The sequence below is a fragment of the Somniosus microcephalus genome, chromosome 17, assembly GCF_052327205.1.
Source record: "Somniosus microcephalus isolate GS21.2 chromosome 17, FLI_Smic_1.0, whole genome shotgun sequence".
NCBI classification, from domain to species: Eukaryota; Metazoa; Chordata; class Chondrichthyes; order Squaliformes; family Somniosidae; genus Somniosus; species Somniosus microcephalus.
The window spans coordinates 66,621,688-66,641,587 of NC_141003.1; the positions used below are offsets into that span (position 1 = coordinate 66,621,688).

General features: G+C 48.1%; 1 protein-coding gene across 1 annotated transcript in view; it reads right to left on the reverse strand.

Annotated features, from left to right (window-relative positions):
- Positions 1-4,515: 4,515 nt before the first annotated feature.
- The window catches only part of tnpo3 (transportin 3), a 55,362-nt gene continuing 39,977 nt past the window's right edge, over positions 4,516-19,900 (reverse strand). Inside the window, exons 14-19 of the mRNA XM_086010579.1 lie at positions 17,280-17,374; positions 14,791-14,947; positions 13,880-14,047; positions 9,062-9,174; positions 6,864-6,962; positions 4,516-5,341 (exon numbers count right to left, since the gene is read on the reverse strand). Coding sequence (XP_085866705.1) covers positions 6,902-6,962; positions 9,062-9,174; positions 13,880-14,047; positions 14,791-14,947; positions 17,280-17,374 — 594 coding nt within the window. The 3' untranslated portion in view covers positions 4,516-5,341; positions 6,864-6,901. The remainder of the gene's footprint in view (positions 5,342-6,863; positions 6,963-9,061; positions 9,175-13,879; positions 14,048-14,790; positions 14,948-17,279; positions 17,375-19,900) is intronic.

Genomic DNA, 19,900 nt, shown 5'->3' on the forward strand with positions numbered 1-19,900 from the left:
CGGGTTCAAATCCGGCCTCGGGTGACTGTGTGGAGTTTGCACATTCTCCCCGTGTTTGCGTGGGTTTTCTCCGGGTGCTCCAGTTTCCTCCCACAGTCCAAAGATGTGCTGGTTAGGTTGATTGGCTATGATAAAAAAATTGGCCCTTAGTGTTAGGGGGGATTAAATACGTGGGGTTACTGGGATAGGGCTTGGGTGGGATGGCTGTCGGTGTAGGGACCGGGTGCTAGGGTTTGGGTGATCAGCCATGATCTCGTTGAATGGCGGAGCAGGCTCGAAGGGCCGAATGGCCTACTCCTGCTCCTATCTTCTATGTTTCTATGTTGTGGGTTCAATTCCCACTCCAGAGACTTGAGCACAAAAATCTAGGCTGACACTCCCAGTGTAGTAGTGAGGGACTACGGCACTCGCAGAGGTGCTGTCTTTCGGATGAGACATTAATCCAAAGCCCCGTCTGCCTACTCAGGTGGACGTAAAAGATCCCATGACACTTTGATGAAGAGCAGGGGAGTTCTCCCCAGTGTCCTGGCCAATATTTATCCCTCAACCAACAGCACCAAAAACAATTATCTGGTCATTGTCACATTGCTGTTTGGGGACTTCGCTGTGTGGAAATTGGCTGCCGTGTTTCCTCCAACGTGACTACACTTCAGAAAGTACTTCAGTGGCTGTAAAGCACTTTGGGACGTCTTGAGGTCGTGTAAGGTGCTATATAAGTACAAGTCTTTTTTAAAAGTAAAGTTTAAAGGGACTTTGTTATGGAAACAACCTAGAGCAGAGATATGCTGGGTGGAAAAGCAGTGGAAGAAATGGGCTGCCTCGTGTACCACTAGCCACTGAAGAGAAGACCATGCTGTGTAAATGTAGCTCGACAGAACAAAAAAATAGATAAGCATCAGAATTAAGCTCCTTGTCCTACCATCATAAACTGCATCTTACAAATGTGGTGCGAATCTGTCAACAGAGGTGAACGATTCAAAGAATATAAACTGAAGCCCCGCCCATTCCTTCTCTCTCCATATACACACATGTTGACCCTCTAGTTACATTGATGCATTTTATTCTTTTAAAAATCCTGTGCGGTACTAAGCCTAGCAGATCAGGAAGGTCCCATTCCTGGTCTTGTACGAGTTAGCTGGTCTCAGCCCGCGCAGCAGTGGAGAGCGATGTGTTGCATCGGGGGGGAGGGGGTGGAGATATCGAGCTGGGCTCCTGATCTGCCAGATGGGCGCGCGAGGACAGAATTGCAATCAACTGTGATGCCCCTGTGGTAGAAGAGCCTGCCCACCCCCCCCAAATCGTTGCCTGGTATCACACAAGAGTGAACACTGGGTTGAGATACTGCAGCGGTCCCAGCTTTTGCAGAACCAAAACCCCAACATGAATCAGCAGTGGGAGGGGGAAAAAGATTTTTTTAAAACACTTCACATCACCCACATTCAACAAATCATCCTCTGCCTTTTCCAGCGCGATTCCACCATCAAACACATCCTCCCCTCCCCTTTCAGCATTCTGAAGGGACCGTTCCCTCTAGGACATCCTGGTCCACTCTTCCATCACCTGCTCCTCTTCCCACAGCACCTTCCCATTGCAGCAGATGCAACACCTGCCCTTTCACCTCCTCCCTTTCCACCATACAAGACCCCAAACACTCCTTCCAGGTGAAACAGCGATTTACTTATACTACTTTCAATTTAGTATACTGTATTCTAGGTCAGTACTAGGACCACTGCTTTTCTTGATATATATTAATGACTTGGGTGTACAGAGCACAATTTCAAAATTTGCAGATGACACAAAACTTGAAAGTTTAGTGAACAGGGAGGAGGATAGTGATAGACTTCAAGCGGACATAGATAGGCTGCTGGAATGGGCGGACACGTGGCAGATGAAATTTAACGCAGAAAAGTGCGAAGTGATGCATTTTGGTAGGAAGAACGAGGGGGGGCAATAAAAACTAAAGGGTACAATCCTAAAGGGGATTCAGGAACAGAGAGACCTGGGGGGTATATGTGCACAAATCGTTGAAGGTGGCAGGGCAGATTGACAAAGTGGTTAAAAAAGCATACGGGATTCTGGGCTTCATAAATAGAGGCATAGAGTACAAAAGCAAGGAAGTTATGATGAACCTTTATAAAAACACTGATTCGACCTCAACGGGATACTGTGTCCAATTTTGGGCACCGCATTTTAGGAAGGATGTGAAGGCCTTAGAGAGGGTGCAGAAAAGATTTACAAAGAATGGTTCCAGGGATGAGGGACTTCAGTTACGTGGATAGACTGGAGAAGCTGGGGTTGTTCTCATTAGAGCAGAGAAGGTGGAGAGGAGATCTGATAGAGGTGTTCAAAATCATGCGGGGTCGATACAGAGTAGAAACTGTTCCCATTGGCGGAAGGGTCAAGAACCAGAGAACACAGATTTAAGGTGATTGGCAGAAGAACCAAAGGCGACATGAGGAAAAAATGTTTTACACAGGGAGTGGTTAGGATCTGGAATGCACTGCCTGAAAGGGTGGTGGAGGCAGATTCAATCGTGGCTTTCAAAAGGGAATTGGATAAGGAAAAAAATTTGCAGGGCTATGGGGAAAGGGCAGGGGAGTGGGACTAACTGAAGTGTTCTTGCAGAGAGCTGGCACTGGCTCAACGGGCCAAATGGCCTCCTTCTGTGCTGTAACCATTCTATGATTTGCTGCTCTACATTAGGGAGACCAAACGTAGATTGGGTGATAGCTTTGCTGAACACCTCCATTCAGTCCACAAGTGTGACCTTGAGCTTCCGGTCCATTTTAATTCTCCGTTCCACTCATCTCTCTGTCCTCAGCCTCCTACACTGTTCCAATGAAGCTCAACAAAGCTCGAGGAACAGCGCCTCATCTTTTGATTAGGCATTTTACAGCCTTCTGCACTCGACATAGAATTCAATAATTTCAGATCATAACCACTGCTCCCATTTTTTTCGGACAGCGGGTGCTGGTAATGTGTCTGCTGTTGCTATTTGGACCCATCTTTTGTTTCTTTTTACTTGTCCCATTACCACCCCCTTTTGTCATTTAATCTCTCCTGCCTTCTACCCTATCACAGACCTTCCCTTTTGTGCTTTCCTTCCCTCCCCCCTTTCCCCGCCTCTGTACTTGCTTAAAATTTGTAACATTTTCCAGTTCTGACAAAGGGTCACAGACCTGATAACTTGGTTTCTCTCTCCACAGATGCTGCCTGACCTGCTGAGTGTTTCCAGCATTTTCTGTCTATACTTCATATCACATCACAGCTTATTTTCCACACAAGACCCCTTCTCCCAATCACAGACCTCACCAATCTTCTCTCTGCTTTTGGAGAGGCTCTGCACCTCAGATACCCCCCTACCCATTGTGCAAGAGACTGTGCCCCTACTGGGAACGGAATGGAGACCATCCCAAACTTATCACACACACACAATCACTACAGCCAGCAGACAGAGAAATCTTACATCCCCCATCAACCTGAGCTAGGCTGGAGTCCCAGGGGTGAAGTCACAATGATTGACCCACTGCAACAACCAGACAGACCCTCTCAAACGTCTCCCCCTCCAAAAGAAAACAAGCACAACTTTCCCACGTGATTTACTGTACATTCCTAGAAAGACAAAGAGATACCAATTTTTTTAAAACCAATTTTGGCTGTCCTTTCCATTTAAGAAAAATCTTAAAACGTGAACTAGTCCCATCCCGATATCGGGACGGCACAAAAACCATTTCTGAAGAGGCAGCTTATACCTGGTTATAGTAATGAAAATTCAATCGGGGAAGTGAAATTGCTCAGTCAGAGGGAAGTGCCAAGTGAATCAATCACCTGTTCCTAATCTGAAGGAGACTCCCTTTACCAGTTGAGTGACTCACGAGCACACCTGGTGTGTGTGTGTATGGTGCAGTGCCCCGGGGAGATATTTGAAGTGAGCGACCAGGCCCTTACAGAGGCCGCCCTCAGCGCAGTCCTAATTTAGCTTCTTCCCTCTCCCAAAGGGAATCACCCACTGGGGGAGGAGGATTTGTCAACTGTCTTACTTTAACTGAGAATTGGAAGAGTGAATCCTGCAGGTGACTCAGCGAGGTTTGAAATTAATGTTGCAACGCCCAGCCGCAGCTGCAGGGTCACATCTTTACCCAGAGAGTGGCAAGAATGTGGAACTCGCTACCACTTGGACAAGTTGAGGCGAATAGCAGAGATGCATTGGAGGAGAAGCTAGATAACTACACGACAGAGAAAGGAATAGAAGGGTGTGTTGATAGGGTGAGATGGAGTACAGTGGGAGCATAAACCACCGCATGGACCAGTTGGGCTGAATGGCCTGTTTCGGTGCTGTAAATTCTGTGTAAGCTGTTGCTATCTGAACTTTCACTATAAGAACAGCCACAGACAGATTTAATATTATTCATTTTTTAATTGTTCTCGAGATGGCTACAACACCAGACGGAACAGCACTTGCACACCCTCATCCCCCCCCCCCCCACCCACCCACCCCGGGACCCCCATCCCTCCCACCCAGCTCGACAGCGCAGTCCTGGTACGCTGCTGTAAACAGCCAGTGCCCACCCACCCTTCACTCGCTTTTTGTTCCTGACCTGTTACTCAGTCTCAGTCGAAATCTTCACAATCAATGGGGCGAAACTCTTCCACCTCCTCCTCGCTAAAGGTCGGGCTCAGATCCACAACTCCACGTCCCAGAGATCCATGGCTCCGTTTTAGGAATTCTGGATTTATTTTTTTTAATTAACGCTCTTCCTAGATATTTTTTTTTAAGTTGCGACAGCTGAGGTTACACAGCCCGTTCTGTCCTTTGTCCGTTAATCATGAACGTTAAATATGATTTTCATTTTAAAAATCATTAAGAAAGTCTCTTGTGCGGTGCACAATAATCTCCCCCGCCCCCGCCCCATTTCCCCCCCCCCCCCACCCCAAAAAAAACAAAACAAACTCCTCCCTGAAGGAACTCTGGCTGATTAAAAGCTGGTTTATTCCAGATCCTCCCTTTTACATACAAGCTTGAGGCAACTGAATTTCCGCCGCCAGTCGTTTTGGCAGCTGTTCGTTCGTGCTGTCGGTCCCCTGCTGAAGCCATCTTGACGCTGAGAGGGGGACATAAAATCCTGGACCTCCCCCACCCCCTTGCATGCCCTGATGCACAATGCCAGGGAAGCTGCACCCATGTGGCGTTATGCAGTAGGGCGTTTTGGCACTTCTCTCCCAGGCTACAGACCTCTGCTTGTGATTGTTTGCCCCGTTTGCTCTCGTTGGTACCCGGCCATGGCATTTTGGTTTTTTTTTTGATTCGCATTTCCGGTCTTTTTTTTTGAGACACGGTCCTCTGTGGAAAGAATAAGCAACAATTTTAGAAGAGTTTATAAAAGAATTTTTTTAAAAAATACGTTGAATAGAAATTGGAGAGGCCGGATGGGGCAATGGGTCAGAGGCTGACCTTTCACCCCGGGGATCTAGATCCAAATCCAGCCTAGACACGTGGGATGAAGGTCCCTCTCTGTCTGTTGCAGTAAGGTTTGAGTGTGACATTATTTTGAACAGGTTCAACCTGGTTCCACAGCACAACAGTCCCTCTATTCAACAGCAAATGTATTTATAAACCACTCCCCACAGCGAGGGAGGCATCTTGGAACACCAGAATATGGAGGAAAAGGAACTGGAAGGTACCAAATCCAGGGAAAGGCTCAGGTGAGGGAGAAGGGGTCACCAGTGGTGAAGTAGGTTTCAGTCGCAACAAGATGTTGCAATGTTTCTCCAAGATGAGGTCATGGATGGGGAGGCCCTGCTCGCCAGCGAGTGAACATTTTGCAGGGTGGCACTGGAGGAGACAGGAGATTCTCTGGTGGGCTCAGAAAGGGTGAAAGCACAGGAGGACAGGGAAAATTCACCACTGATCGTACTTGGCTGATGTGGGAAATGGGAAAAGTGGTGCTCCTCTAAGGTTAGAGCAGACTAGAAAGAGCTTTAGTCTGCATCTTACCCCAGTAATGCTCGATGCTGAAACTAGGTCTAAAATTCATTCAATCTGACACAGGGGTGCCGAGTTCCTCTCTAGCGATTTAGCGAGGGGACAATCTCAGCTGCTAGTTTCAGAGTGATACAGCAGACAGCTGGGGAGAAAATTTCTGGGCCACTATTGAAGGGTGTGTCACGAGGAGACCAAGAGAAGGAGAAGGTGCCTTCAGAATAAAGATGTTGAAACTCCCGCTGGCTCAGCGAGAGAGACTGGAAGGTCCCAGGAGTCTGACCCCAGATGGGACATTAACTGGGATGCTACAATTGGTTTCAGTGCTGACGAGCTCTAAAGAGGAATGTCAGCCAGTGCTGCCACTCCTGATGGCTACCCAGTGAACCCTTGCTGGAAATCGCATGCGCTTGGCTGTCGAGTGCATACAGCATACGACACCTTCAACTCAGGGAAAAGGGAAGAGAGAAAAAAGGAAAGTGAGAGAGAGAGAGACAGACTGCTTTAAGTTTCTTCTCCTTAAATAAGTGGGAGGGGAATGGCAAAGAGGGAGGCACACAATCCCAACACACCCAGGTCATCTGGAAGGATGTTAAGGATCCCACACAGCCATCCCCCTACAAAGCAGAGATTAAACGTCACTGAAGGGTTTAGTTCTGTGGGGAGGGAATAGATAGGAGAGGGGCACATTAGAAAATTATAACACAAAACACCTGAAACAGGGAAAGAAGGTCCGATGTTCCAGGGACACTCCTTCCTGGTTCCTCACATAGGGGGGGGTGTTACAGAAACTTTCTCCCCAGCTGCCTGCAGTGTTGCTCTGAAGCTGGCTGATTCCAGGCTACCAACTGTTACATTTTACAAATACAGGGACAGCTCCTACCTGGGAGACTGATGCAAGTCATGGATTTGTGAACACAGCTATCGGAAGAGGCGTGTGAAATCTCTCAAAGCCCAGCAAACCTTCTTACATTCATCAGCACTGTAACAAGTGAAAGAGATGCATTAAAAAGCAACAGAGCACTGGGTTAAATAAACACTGATCTACATAAACTATTCACAAAGAGGACTGGGTTAAATTAACGCTTTTATCTGGCCTCACAAAATGAATAGACACGCGATCACATGACGCCTCAGGGACTGTTAGTAAGGATACAAGAGAAAAACACAAAATAAAACATTAACTCCATAACAGACAGACAGAGGAACTTGTACAAAGGTTAAAAGGTGATTATGTTCCGCTCTACTGAATAACCAATAAAGGCAAATGCCAGGAACCACAACTGGTGACAGTCTTCTTGGGTGAACGAGTCTCTACTGAGGTAAACTCATCTCCAAGGTTGGGATCAACGGCTTCTCACAGACCAGCCTCCTGCCCAAGGAGATCGCTGCATTTATTTAACAACATATAAAAGAATCAAGATGAACAAACATGCCCGTTTCAAAGCTTTGTCCCCCCACCCCCCAATTTCATTTTCTCCTTTCTCTTGTGGCCGCTGAATCTTGCTGGGGGCTGCAGTTTTTACAGGCACCTTGTGGCCACTCTTCAGGTGCGATGGACAGTGGACCAATGGGAGCTGAACCCGACCCTGTCTGCACACACATGCACTCTCCAGCAGGGGTCACTAGACAGCAGTCGGGAACACTGGTTAATTATGGCCGCCTTAACCCAGAGACAGAGTCCAGCTAGTGCACTACTGCGCCTGCTTGGACAGATGTTAGCTAACTCCACACAGACCAGGGATCAAACTTTGGGGCTCCCTGGTCTGTGCGGCTCAATGGACTGGGGCTGGTGTGACCTGGCCACTGCGAGAGTCTTTTGTACAGTTTATTAAAAAGGATAATCCGATTGCAAAACTCACTACTGAAAAGGAAATCGCAATATACATATAGAAGAAATAAAAAGCTTTTTATAAGAGATCCTGCTGTACAAAAGGTGGAGTCTTGTTCTGTTTAATTTGGCAAGTGGATAAATATCACAAAGAAGCAATTAATGTTTCGACCAATTCAATCACGAATTTACACAAGTTAAAGTCAAAACCCAGAGAGTTACTATTCAATAAAAACTCTCGCTGATTGTCCTCAGGTTCAAGCTAAAATTTGCAATGATTCACATTTCATTTCTGAAACTATCGCACTGCCATGTTTCTGGGTGAGGCAGCAGTGCGTTGCGCGTTTAATCGCCTCTTTCCTGAGCAGTAGTGCTCAATCAACCCTGACATTACTGGAGTAAGGAGGCAAAAAATAAAATCAGCCAGGGTCCGCACTCCCGGACCCCACTCCCGATCCCCAGCCAGCTTGGGTGATGGCAGAATCCAGCTTAGGTGCGCTGCCGGAGTCAAAATCCAGGTCGCAGAGAAGCACAATCATTGACTCATCTACCCCAGCCAATTTGCTTAAACTGTTAGCGCCAATGAAATCTTAACCTTTTGAAACAACACTCTATTGTTCAGAGTTGAGCAATGTGGAAAGCAGTTTCAGAGCACGAGTGCTCAGGAGACACAGGTTTCAGTTCAAGCCATTCCTGACTCGGGAGTGTATGAGCTGGTCAGGACCATATCGTACGATTCGAGTTAGAACTTGTTCACTGTCAGCACTTCACCCTGGGCAGAGACTTCACGATTGGCTTCCACCTCCAAACAGTCAGCCCTTGTACAGGTCTGAGCATGTCGCTGATTGCTAATTCATTGAAAGTTTTCCTCCCCTGTAACCGGTCTCACTTTCCCCTCCCCCTGCCATGCCATGGAAACGGGTTAGGCTGCCTTACATAGACAGGAGGGCTCCAGGAAAGTGTTGTGCGATCGGTGAGCCGCAATCTCCAAGCGCCACTCCGCCATTTTACCGTACCAGAGTGTTGTGAGTAAAGCAAATCAGACATATGGGATGTATTAAAAAGGCCAATATTGAGCCGAAATGGTGAGGTAATCTCGCCAGTCCCAGGGAGTGCTGGCTGCAAACTTTAGGTGTCAAAGAGGGGAAAGCTTTTCATTCCCCAACACTGGCATCCCTCACCTTCCCAAAACTACACAATGAACCTATTACGACATGGCTGGCTTTGCAAGCTCACTGAGCAGCTCTCACCTGGTGACTTGCTTGTGGAAGTCGGTCAGCTGCTTGTGTGTTACTGTGATAGCCCCCCCTGTTGTCTCCTTAGGTAATGACTTGAGTGAAGCTTCCAACCATCTGCAAAAGGTCTGGAGGGGACAAGAGCAAATAAACACCCAAAGATTTATAGAACGCACAGAGTAAAGGCACTAGAGTTTAGGGGGCGAGCTGGAGAATCTATTTTGTGATTAACACATTGTCTAAATTTCAGAAGAGATGGGACTTCCTGGTTTTGTTATAATTAGATGATTAGATTCTTAAAATGACAGGCAGCACCTCACTGAGTCCGTCCTGAGATGAAGGGGAAATGTAGAGACTCTGTCACACATGTGCACAGTGTGCTCACACACACACACAGACCCCCTGATTCAAGTGTTCGTGAGCCTGGGTAACAAACTGGCAGACTGAGGCTGAATGCACAATATTATTCTGTGCAGACAGGGACCTGAGGCTTAAATATTAAAATTAGAAATCTTGAAGGTCCCACAAAATTGAAAATTTTACACTACGGTTCCTTGAAACTGGAAATCTAATTTCCAGTTTTGCTGCACAATTTCTTGTGGATGAGAAAAACACTGCTCGGAGTGTAATTACTGCAAAGCTGCTCTATCGATGCATCGCTGGTAATTTGTAAAGCTCTGCTCAGCTAGCTGTCAATATGCAAATGTTTAAACCCTGACTGGCCTTTCAGCTCTGGAACCGCCCAGATGGGAGAGATGGAAGTTCCCTTTGTGGGCGGGTTGTACAGGTTCTACCCAAGTATGAGCTGCCAGGTGGAACAGGTCAATTAGAAACATGAAAACATAGAAACATAGAAGATAGGAGCAGGAGTAGGCCATTCGGCCCCTCAAGCCTGCTCTGCCATTCAATGAGATCATGGCTGATCATCCAAATTCAGTACGCTGTCCCTGCCTTCTCTCCATATCCCTTTAACCTTAAGAAATATATCTAACTCCTTCTTGAATATATTTAATGAATTGGCCTCTACTGCCTTTTGTGGTAGAGAATTCCACAGGTTCACCACTTTCTGGGTGAAGAAATTCCTCCTCATCTCTGTCCTAAATGGCTTACCCCTTGTCCTTAGACTGTGACCCCTGGTTCTGGACTCCCCGGCCATCGGGAACATCCTTCCTGCATCTAGTCTGTCTAGTCCTGTTAGAATTTTATAAGTTTCAATGAGATTGCGTAAAACTGCCCCCAATTAAAAAAAAAAAATGGGATGTGGGCGTCGCTGGCAAGGCCAGCATTTATTGCCCATCCCTAATTGCCCTCGAGAAGGTGGTGGCGAGCCATCTTCTTGAACCGCTGCAGTCCGTGTGGTGAAGGTACTCCCAGTGCTGTTAGGGAGGGAGTTCCAGGATTTTGACCCAGCGACGATGAAGGATCGGCGATATATTTCTAAGTCAGGATGGTGTGTGACTTGGAGGGGAACTTGGAAGTGGTGGTGTTCCCATGCGCCTGCTGCCCTTGTCCTTCTAGGTGGAAGAGGTCCCGGGTTTGGGAGGTGCTGCCAAAGAAGCCTTGGCAAGTTGCTGCGGTGCACCTTGTAGATGGTACACACTGCAGCCACGGTATGCCAGTGGTGGAGGGAGTGAATGTTTAAGGTGGTGGATGGGGTGCCAGTCAAGCGGGCTGCTTTGTCCTGGATGGTGTCGAGCTTCTTGAGTGTTGTTGGAGCTGCACTCATCCAGGCAAGTGGAGAGTATTCCATCACACTCCTCACTTGTACCTTGTAGACGATGGAAAGGCTTTGGGGATACAGGAGGTGAGACACTCGCCACAGAATACCTAGCCTCTGACCTGCTCTTGTTGCCACAGTATTTATGTGGCTGGTCCAGTTAAGCTTCTAGTCAATGGTGACCCCCAGGATGTTGATGGTGGGGATTCGGCAATGGTAATGCCGTTGATTGTCAAGGGGAGGTGGTTAGACTCTCGCTTGTTGGAGATAGTCATTGCCTGGCACTTCTGTGGCGCGAATGTTACCTGCCACTTCTCAGCCCAAGCCTGACTGTCATCCAGGTCTTGTTGCATGCGGGCATGGACTGCTTCATTATCTGAGGAGTTGTGAATGGCGCTGAACACTGTGCAGTCATCAGTGAACATCCCCATTTCTGACCTTATTTTGGAGGGAAGGTCATTGATGAAGCAGCTGAAGATGGTTGGGCCTAGGACACTGCCCCGAGGAACTCCTGCAGCAATGTCCTGGGGCTGTGATGATTGACCTTCAACCACCACAACCATCTTCCTTTGTGCTAGGTATGACTCCAGCCAGTGGAGAGTTTCCCCTCCGATTCCCATTGACTTCAGTTTTACTCGGGCTCCTTGATGCCACACTCGGTCAAATGCTGCCTTGATGTCGAGGGCAGTCACTCTCACCTCACCTCTGGAATTCAGCTCCTTTGTCCATGTTTGAATCAAGGCTGTAATGAGGTTGGGAGCAGAGTTGTCTTGGTGGAATCCAAACTGGGCATCAGTGAGCAGGTTATTGGTGAGTCAGTGCTGCTTGATAGCACTGTCGATGACACCTTCCATCACTTTGCTGATGATTGAGAGTAGACTGATGGGGCAATAATTGGCCGGATTGGATTTGTCCTTTTTATGCACAGGAGATACCTGGGCAGTTTTCCACATTGTCGGATAGTTGCCAGTGTTGTAGCTGTACTGGAACAGCTTGGCTAGAGGCGCGGCTAGTACTGGAGCACAAGTCTTCAGCATGACAGCCAATGTGTCGTCGGGGCCCTTAGCCTTTGCTGTTTCCAGTGCGCTCAGCCGTTTCTTGATATCACGTGGAGTGAATCGAATTGGCTGAAGACTGGCTTCTGTGATGGTGGGGACCTCAGGAGTAGGCTGATATGGATCATCCACTCGGCACTTCTGGCTGAAGATCGTTGCAAACGCTTCAGCCTTGTCTTTTGCACTCACGTGCTGGGCTCCACCATCATTGGGGATGGGGATATTCATGGAGCCTCCCCCTCCCGTGAGTTGTTTAATGGTCCACCACCATTCACGACTGGATGTGGCAGGACTGCAGAGCTTTGATCTGATCCGTTGATTGTGGGATCGCTTAGCCCTGTCCAGAGCATACTGCTTCCGCTTTTTAAGCATGCGTGTAGTCCTGTGTTGCAGCTTCCCCAGGTTGGCACCTCATTTTTAGGTACGCCTGGTGCTGCTCCTGGCATGCTCTCCTACATTCTTTATTGAACCAGGGTTGGTTCTCTGGTTTGATGGTAATGGTAGAGTGAGGGATATGTCGGGCCATGAGGTTACAGATTGTGGTGGAATACAATTCTGCTACTGCTGATGGCCCACAGCGCCTCATGGATGCCCAGTTTTGAGCTGCTAGATCTGAATCTATCGTATTTAGCATGGTGGTAGTGCCACACAACAGGATGGAGGGTGTCCTCAGTGTGAAGACGGGATTTTGTCTACACAATGACTGTGCGGTGGTCACTGCTACCAATACTGTCATGGACAGATGCATCTGCGACAGGTAGATTGGCGAGGACGAGGTCAAGTAGGTTTTTCCCTCGTGTTGGTTCTCACTGCCTGTCGCAGGCCCAGACTGGCAGTTGTGTCCTTCAGGTCTCGGCCAGCTCGGTCAGTAGTGGTGCTACCGAGCCACTCTTGGTGATGGACATTGAAGTCCCCCACCCAGAGTACATTCTGTACCCTTGCTACTCTCAGTGCTTCTTCCAAGTGGAGGAGTACTGATTCATCAGCTGAGGGAGGGTGGTAGGTGGTAATCAGCAGGTGGTTTCCTTGCCCATGCTTGACCTGAAGCCATGAGGCTTCATGGGGTCCGGAGTTAATGTTGAGGACTCCCAGGGCCACTCCTTCCCGACTGTATACCACTGTGCCGCCAAAATTATCCTCAATCCCCCTCTGGTTCTTTTTCCAAATACCTTCAATCTGTGTCCTCTGCTTACCGACCATCCTGCCAATGGAAACAGTTTCTCCCTATTTACTCGATCATGATTTTGAACATGGTGGGTCTGTCCTGCCGGTGGGACAGGACATACCCAGGGATGGTGATGGAGGAATCTGGGACATTGGCTGAAAGGTCTGATCCTGTGAGTATGACTATGTCAGGCTCTTGTTGTGGACAGCTCTCCCAATTTTGGCACAAGTCCCCAGATGTTGGGGAGGAGGGCTTTGCAGGGGCAACTGGGCTGGGTGTGCCGTTGCTGTGTCAGCAATGACTTCAGTTATGTGGAGAGACTAGAGAAGCTGAGATTGTTCTCCTTAGAGCAGAGAAGGTTAAGGGGAGATTTAATAGGTGTTCAAAATCATGAAGGGTTTTGATCAAGTAAATAGGGAGAAACTGTTTCCATTGGCAGGATGGTCGTTAAGCAGAGGACACAGATTTGAAGATATTTGGATAAAGAACCAGAGGGGGATTGAGGATATTTTTTTTTACACAGCGAGTTGTGATCGGGAATGCACTGTCTGAAAGGGTGGTGGAAGCAGATTCATTAGTAACTTTCAAAAGGGAATTGTATATATACACACTTGAAAAGGAATGATTGGCAGGACTATGGGGAAAGAGCAGGGAAGTGGTACTAATTGGATAGCTCATTCAATGAGCCAGCACAGGCACGATGGGCTGAATGGCCTCCTTCTGTGCTGTAAGATTCTGTGACGGCACAATCTTACTCGGAGGTCACAGGAAGGACGGTGAGTGTAAAGGAAAACGTCACACTGTGGGAGATGGGGCAACGTTTGCTAACACCCTCTCCCACCTCGATTAATGAGCTAAAGCCTCCGGCCATTTATTAGACCCAACTGCAATCTTACCGCTCTGTCGATTTGCATAATTTCCCATATAACCTCCGCTAGATCCGGCAAGGTATACGGGGGAAGGCAGAAGCACACAGCCTGGAGCAGCTGATTGACCAGTTGCTGCCCGTGTTGGGCCATCACCTGCTTGATCAACCCCTTCCGCAGTTCAAAGTCATCCTCATGCTGCGGAAACAAAAAGAAAAGAAAGACTTGCATTTATATAGCGCTTTTCACGACCACCGGACGTCCCAAAGCGCTTTACAGCCAATGAAGTACTTTTGAAGTGTAGTCACTGTTGTAATGTAGGAAATGCAGCAGCCAATTTGCGCACAGCAAGCTCCCACAAACAGCAAACATCTCAGAGCGTTTCTCACACAAGAATTACATTGAAGTGTAGACACAAGCTGGATTGTAATGACACTGAATTACTGGACTGAGTAAAAGAGAAGCTATTTTCTCAAACCTAAAGCATACTGAAACCATCATGGTGCAAGTTTGGTGACTCAGATGTTGGAAACTAAAGTTTTTCTCAGCGCAGCAGAAGTGTGTGCAGTAGACACAAGCAAGCAGCCATTTTTCCACGAGATCCCATGATGAATAACCATTGGAGGAATTGGTTGATGGAGGAATGTTGGCCAGGACACCGGGAGAACTCCCTTGCGTGTGTTTGAATAGCGCCGCGGGATCTTTAACATTCACCTGAACAGGCACAGAGCTTTGCTCATGCGAAGGGACAGCACCTCTGACAGTGCAGCACTCCCTTGCCGCGTGAACCCAGATTGTGTGCGAGACCCTGGAGTGGTGCTTAAATCTGCAACTTTCCGAGTCAGAGGGGAGACCGCTGCCAAACCCACCCAGCAGCCGTATTTAGTTTTAGGGGCCCAGGCTGTTTGCGAACTCTGGGCTCAGTCGTGGCATAAACTTACGTCTTTGGCAACCCCCGTGTGGATAAGATCCCGCAAGAACTTCATGATACTGCAGTTGGCGTCCCGGTGGTCGAGGATAACGGCTGCGATGGCGCAGTTCAGGATGTGAATGATGATCTGACTCTGCAGCAGTGTGGTCGGACTCCGCTGAATAAACCTGCACAGGGGGAAAAAAAGGGAATTGCATAAATACTTGAAGGGAAGTACAGTTCTGGTCTCCATATTACAAAAAGAATATAGAGGCACTGGAAAAGGTGTAAAAAAGATTTACAAGAATGATACCAGGACTGAGAGGTTATAATTATCAGGAAATACTGAACTGGCTGGGGCTCTTTTTGCTAGAGAAAAGACGGAGAGGTGACTCAGTAAGAGGTCTTTTAGATTATGTAAGGGTTTGATAGGGTAGACGTAGAGAAGATTTTTCTACTTGTGGGGCAGAGCAAAACTAGGGGCCATAAATAAAAGATAGTCATAATAAATCCAATAAAGAATTCAGGAGAAATTCCTTTACCCAGAGAGTGGTTAGAATGGGGAACCTGCTATCACGGAGTGGTTGAGGCGAATAGCAGAGATGGATTTAAGGGGAAGCTGGAAAAGTACATGAGGGAGAAAGGAAGAGAAGGATATGCTGATAGTGTTGAAATGCCCACCGAAAATGCAGCTCCATCATTGCAGAGAAACGTTTGATTAGATGCAGCATCTCCAGAGGGAATGTCTTACAAAATGTCTCTGCATCTTCCATAGATAATGGAGTGAAACTCCACAATATTGACCTACACTTACACCTCCATTATTCAAGGCTGCAACCATGAATTCCAGAGATTAAATTTCCAGTCTCAGAACAGGAACCAAGTCATTATGTAATAATCCTTCGAATCTTCGAAACAAAGAGCTGGATAAATATCTGGTTAGGAATGGATTTCTGGAGTTAATTGACACATCAAGCTTTAAGCATGAATCTATTACATGGCAAAAAAGCCAGGGGGTGATGAGGATTGTTTTTTTTTTTGTTTTTTTTTTGTTTTTTTTTAAACGCAGTGAGTTATGATCTGGAATGCACTGCCTGAAAGGACGAAGGAAGCAGATTCAATTATAACTTCCAAAAGGGAATTAAATATACTTGAAAAGGAAACATTTGCAGGGCTATGGAGAAAGCAGGGGAATGGGACTAATTGCACGGCTCTTTCAATGAGCCAGCACAGGCACGATGGGCTGAATGGTCTCCTTTGTGCTGTATTATTCTAAGATACTATAAGTAGGGTGAGAGGAGGCTTTTCTTTTATTTGTTCCTGGGATGTGGGAGTTGCTGGCAAGGCCAGCATTTATTGCCCATCCCTAATTGCCCTGGAGAAGGTGGTGGTGAGCCATCTTCTTGAACCGTTGCAGTCCACGTGTGAAGGTACTCCCACAATGCTATTAGGGAGGGAGTTCCAGGATTTTGACTCAGCAACGATGATGATGGAACGGCGCTATATTTCTAAGTCAGGATGGTGTGCGACTTGGAGGCGGTGGTGTTCCCATGTGCCTGCTGCCCTTGTCCTTTTAGGTGGTAGAAGTCGTGGGATTGGGAGGTGCTGTCGAAGAAGCCTTGGCGAGTTTCTGCAGTGCCACTTGTAGATGGTACACACTGCAGCTACGGTGCGCCGGTGGAGGGAGTGAATGTTTAAGGTGGTGGATGGGGTGCCAATCAAGCGGGTTGCGTTGTTCTGGATGGTGTCAAGCTTCTTGAGTGTTGTTGGAGCTGCACTCATCCAGGCAAGTGGAGAGTATTCCATCACACTCCTGACTTGTGCCTTGTAGATGGTGGAAAGGCTTTGGGGAGTCAGGGTGCGAGACACTCGCCCCAGAATACCCAGCCTCTGACCTGCTCTTGTAGCCATAGTATTTATGTGGCTGGTCCAGTTAAGTTTCTGGTCAATGGTGACCCCCCCCCAGGATGTTGATGGTGGGGGATTCGGCGATGGTAATGCCATCGAATATCAAGGGGTGGTGGTTAGATGTTCCCTTGTTGGAGATAGTCATTACCTGACATTTGTGTGGCTCGAATGTTACTCACCACTTATCAGCCCAAGCCTGAATGTCGTCCGGGTCTTGCTGCATGCAGGCATAGACTGCTTCATTAGCTGAGGAGTTGCGAATGGAACTTTACACTGTGCAATCATCAGCGAACATCCTCACTTCTGACCTTATGATGGAGGGAAGGTCATTGATGAAGCAGCTGATGATGGCTGGGCCTAGGACACTGCCCTATCGTGTAGTGCATAAAATACCGGCACAGACCAGTTGGGCCGAATGGCCTGTTTCTGTGCTGTAAATTCTTTGTAATGTAATAAATTGCAAGGGGAGTGGGACTCATTGGATAGCTCTTTAAGGAGGACAGGGTCAGTGTTCGGGAGACGTGCAAATATCAAAACTGGGAGTCTGTTCCAAGTAAACCACACCCCACCCCCTTCCAGACAAGAGAACGGCGCACAGAGTCCTCAACGTACCTGGTTGCTAGGCGGAAAAGATCGTCCACTGTGTCTGGGTGATCCCGAAGGCCGTTTGGTTGTTCAAGCAGCTGAAAGGTTGGCATACACAAGGCCTGCAAAGAAAGCCAAGAGTTAAAGGCACATGCCTGCTGGGCAACCGGAGAAGGATGGCTCACCACCGCCATCAACTGAAATTTTTTGAGGATGTAACTGGTAGAATAGATAAGGGAGAACCAGTGGATGTGGTATATTTGGACTTTCAGAAGGCTTTCGATAAGGTCCCGCATAAGAGATTAGCATGCAAAGTTGAAGCACATGGGATTGGGAGTAAGGTACTGACTTGGATAGAGAACTGGTTGGCAAACAGGAAGCAAAGAGTTGGAATAAATGGTTTTTTTTCCCCGAGTGGCAGGCAGTGACTAGCAGGGTATCGCAGGGATGGTGTTAGGACCCCAGTTAATCACAATATATATCAATGATCTAGACGAGGGAACTAGATGTAATATCTCCAAGTTTGCAGACGACACAAAGCTGGGTGGGCGTGTGTGCTGTGAGGAGGATGCAGAGAAACTCCAGTATGATTTGGACAGGTTGGGTGATTATACAGGTAGACTATCCTTTATCCGAAAACCTCGGGACCAGCCGTGTTTCGGTTTTCGGAGAATTTCGGAAGGTGGGTCGGCGGGGGGGGTCGTGTGCACGACTTACGCTGACGCTCAGCGTAAGTCGGCGGGGGGGGGTCCGCGGGGGTCGGGGCCGGCGGCGGGGGGTCGTGCGCACGACTTACCCTTTATCCGAACTTCCGAAACCGGAACCCTCTAAAAACCGAAGGTTTTTTCGTTCAGCGTAAGTCGTGCGCACGACTTACGCTGAACGAAAAAACCTTCGGTTTTTAGAGGGTTTCGGTTTTCGGAAGTTCGGATAAAGGGTAGTCTACCTGTACTGCATCTGCCCAATGTGGATAAATGTGAGGTTATCCACTTTGGTGGCAAAAAACAGGAAGGCAGATTATTATCTGAACGGCAATAGATTGGGAAAAGGGGAAGTGCAACGAGACCTGGGTGTCCTTGTGCACCAGTCGCTGAAGGTAAGCATGCAGGTGCAGCAGGCGGTTAAGGCGGCAAATGGTATGTTGGTCTTCATAGCGAGAGGATTCGAGTACAGGAGCAAGGATGTCTTGCTGCAGTTATACAGGGCCTTGGTGCGACCACACCTTGGTTATTGTGTGCAGTTTTGGTCGCCTTATCTGAGGAAGGATGTTCTTGCCATGGGGGGAGTGCAGCGAAGATTCACCAGACTGATACCTGGGATGGCAGGAATGACATATGAAGTGAGATTGGGTCGATTGGGCTTGTATTCGCTAGAGTTTAGAAGAATGTGAGGGGATCTCATTGAAACTTATAAAATTCTAACAGGACTAGGCAGACTAGATGCAGGAAGGATGTTCCCGATGGTGGAGGGAGTCCAGAACCAGGGGTCACAGTCTAAGGATAAGGGGTAAGCCATTTAGGACAGAGATGAGGAGGAATTTCTTCACCCAGAGAGTGGTGAACCTGTGGAATTCTCTACCACAGAAGGCAGTTGAGGCCAATTCATTAAATATATTCAAGAAGGAGTTGGATATATTTCTTAAGGCTAAAGGGATCAAGGGATATGGGGAGAAAGCAGGGACCGGGTACTGAATTTGGATGATCAGCCATGATCTCATTAAATGGCGGAGCAGGCTCAAGGGGCCGAATGGCCTACTCCTGCTCCTATCTTCTATGTTTCTATGTTTCTACCAGAAAAGGATGGCTCACCACCGCCATCGACCAGAAAAGGATGGCCCAACACTGCCATCTACCAGAGAAGGATGGCCCAACACTGCCATCTACCAGAGAAGGATGGCCCAACACTGCCATCTACCAGAGAAGGATGGCCCAACACTGCCATCTACCAGAGAAGGATGGCTCACCACCGCCATCTACCAGAGAAGGATGGCTCACCACCGCCATCTACCAAAAAAGGTTGGCTCACCACCGCCATCTATCAGAGAAGGATGGCCCAACACTGCCATCTACCAGAGAAGGATGGCCCAACACTGCCATCTACCAGAGAAGGATGGCCCAACACTGCCATCTACCAGAGAAGGATGGCCCAACACTGCCATCTACCAGAGAAGGATGGCCCAACACTGCCATCTATCAGAGAAGGATGGCCCAACACTGCCATCTACTTCATCTCTCTTTCTCCCTCTTTCTCCTTGGAGATGCCGATGGAGTATTATCCCGTGGGTCCCAGCCTGCCTCACTCACGTGCTTATTCGGCGAGTGTTGGCAGGCTATTTGACCATTGTGGGAATCAAGATAGAATCTAATCCTGTCCTTCCCGACACACACTTCCCAGCAGGGATCCCTGAACAGCGATCATGGCTGATTTTTACTGCCTCTAGCTCAGGGACACTAAATCTAAATGCAGATGCCCCGACCTGGTACCTCCAGGCTTGAGTAAACACCTGGCACCGTGCCTTTATCTTCAGGGGTACAGCTCTCAGTATAACACCCGGCACCTTGCCTTTACCTTCAGGGGTACAGCTCTCAGTATAACACCCGGCACCTTGCCTTTACCTACTGGAAGGTCACATATGTTTTTTTGCACGT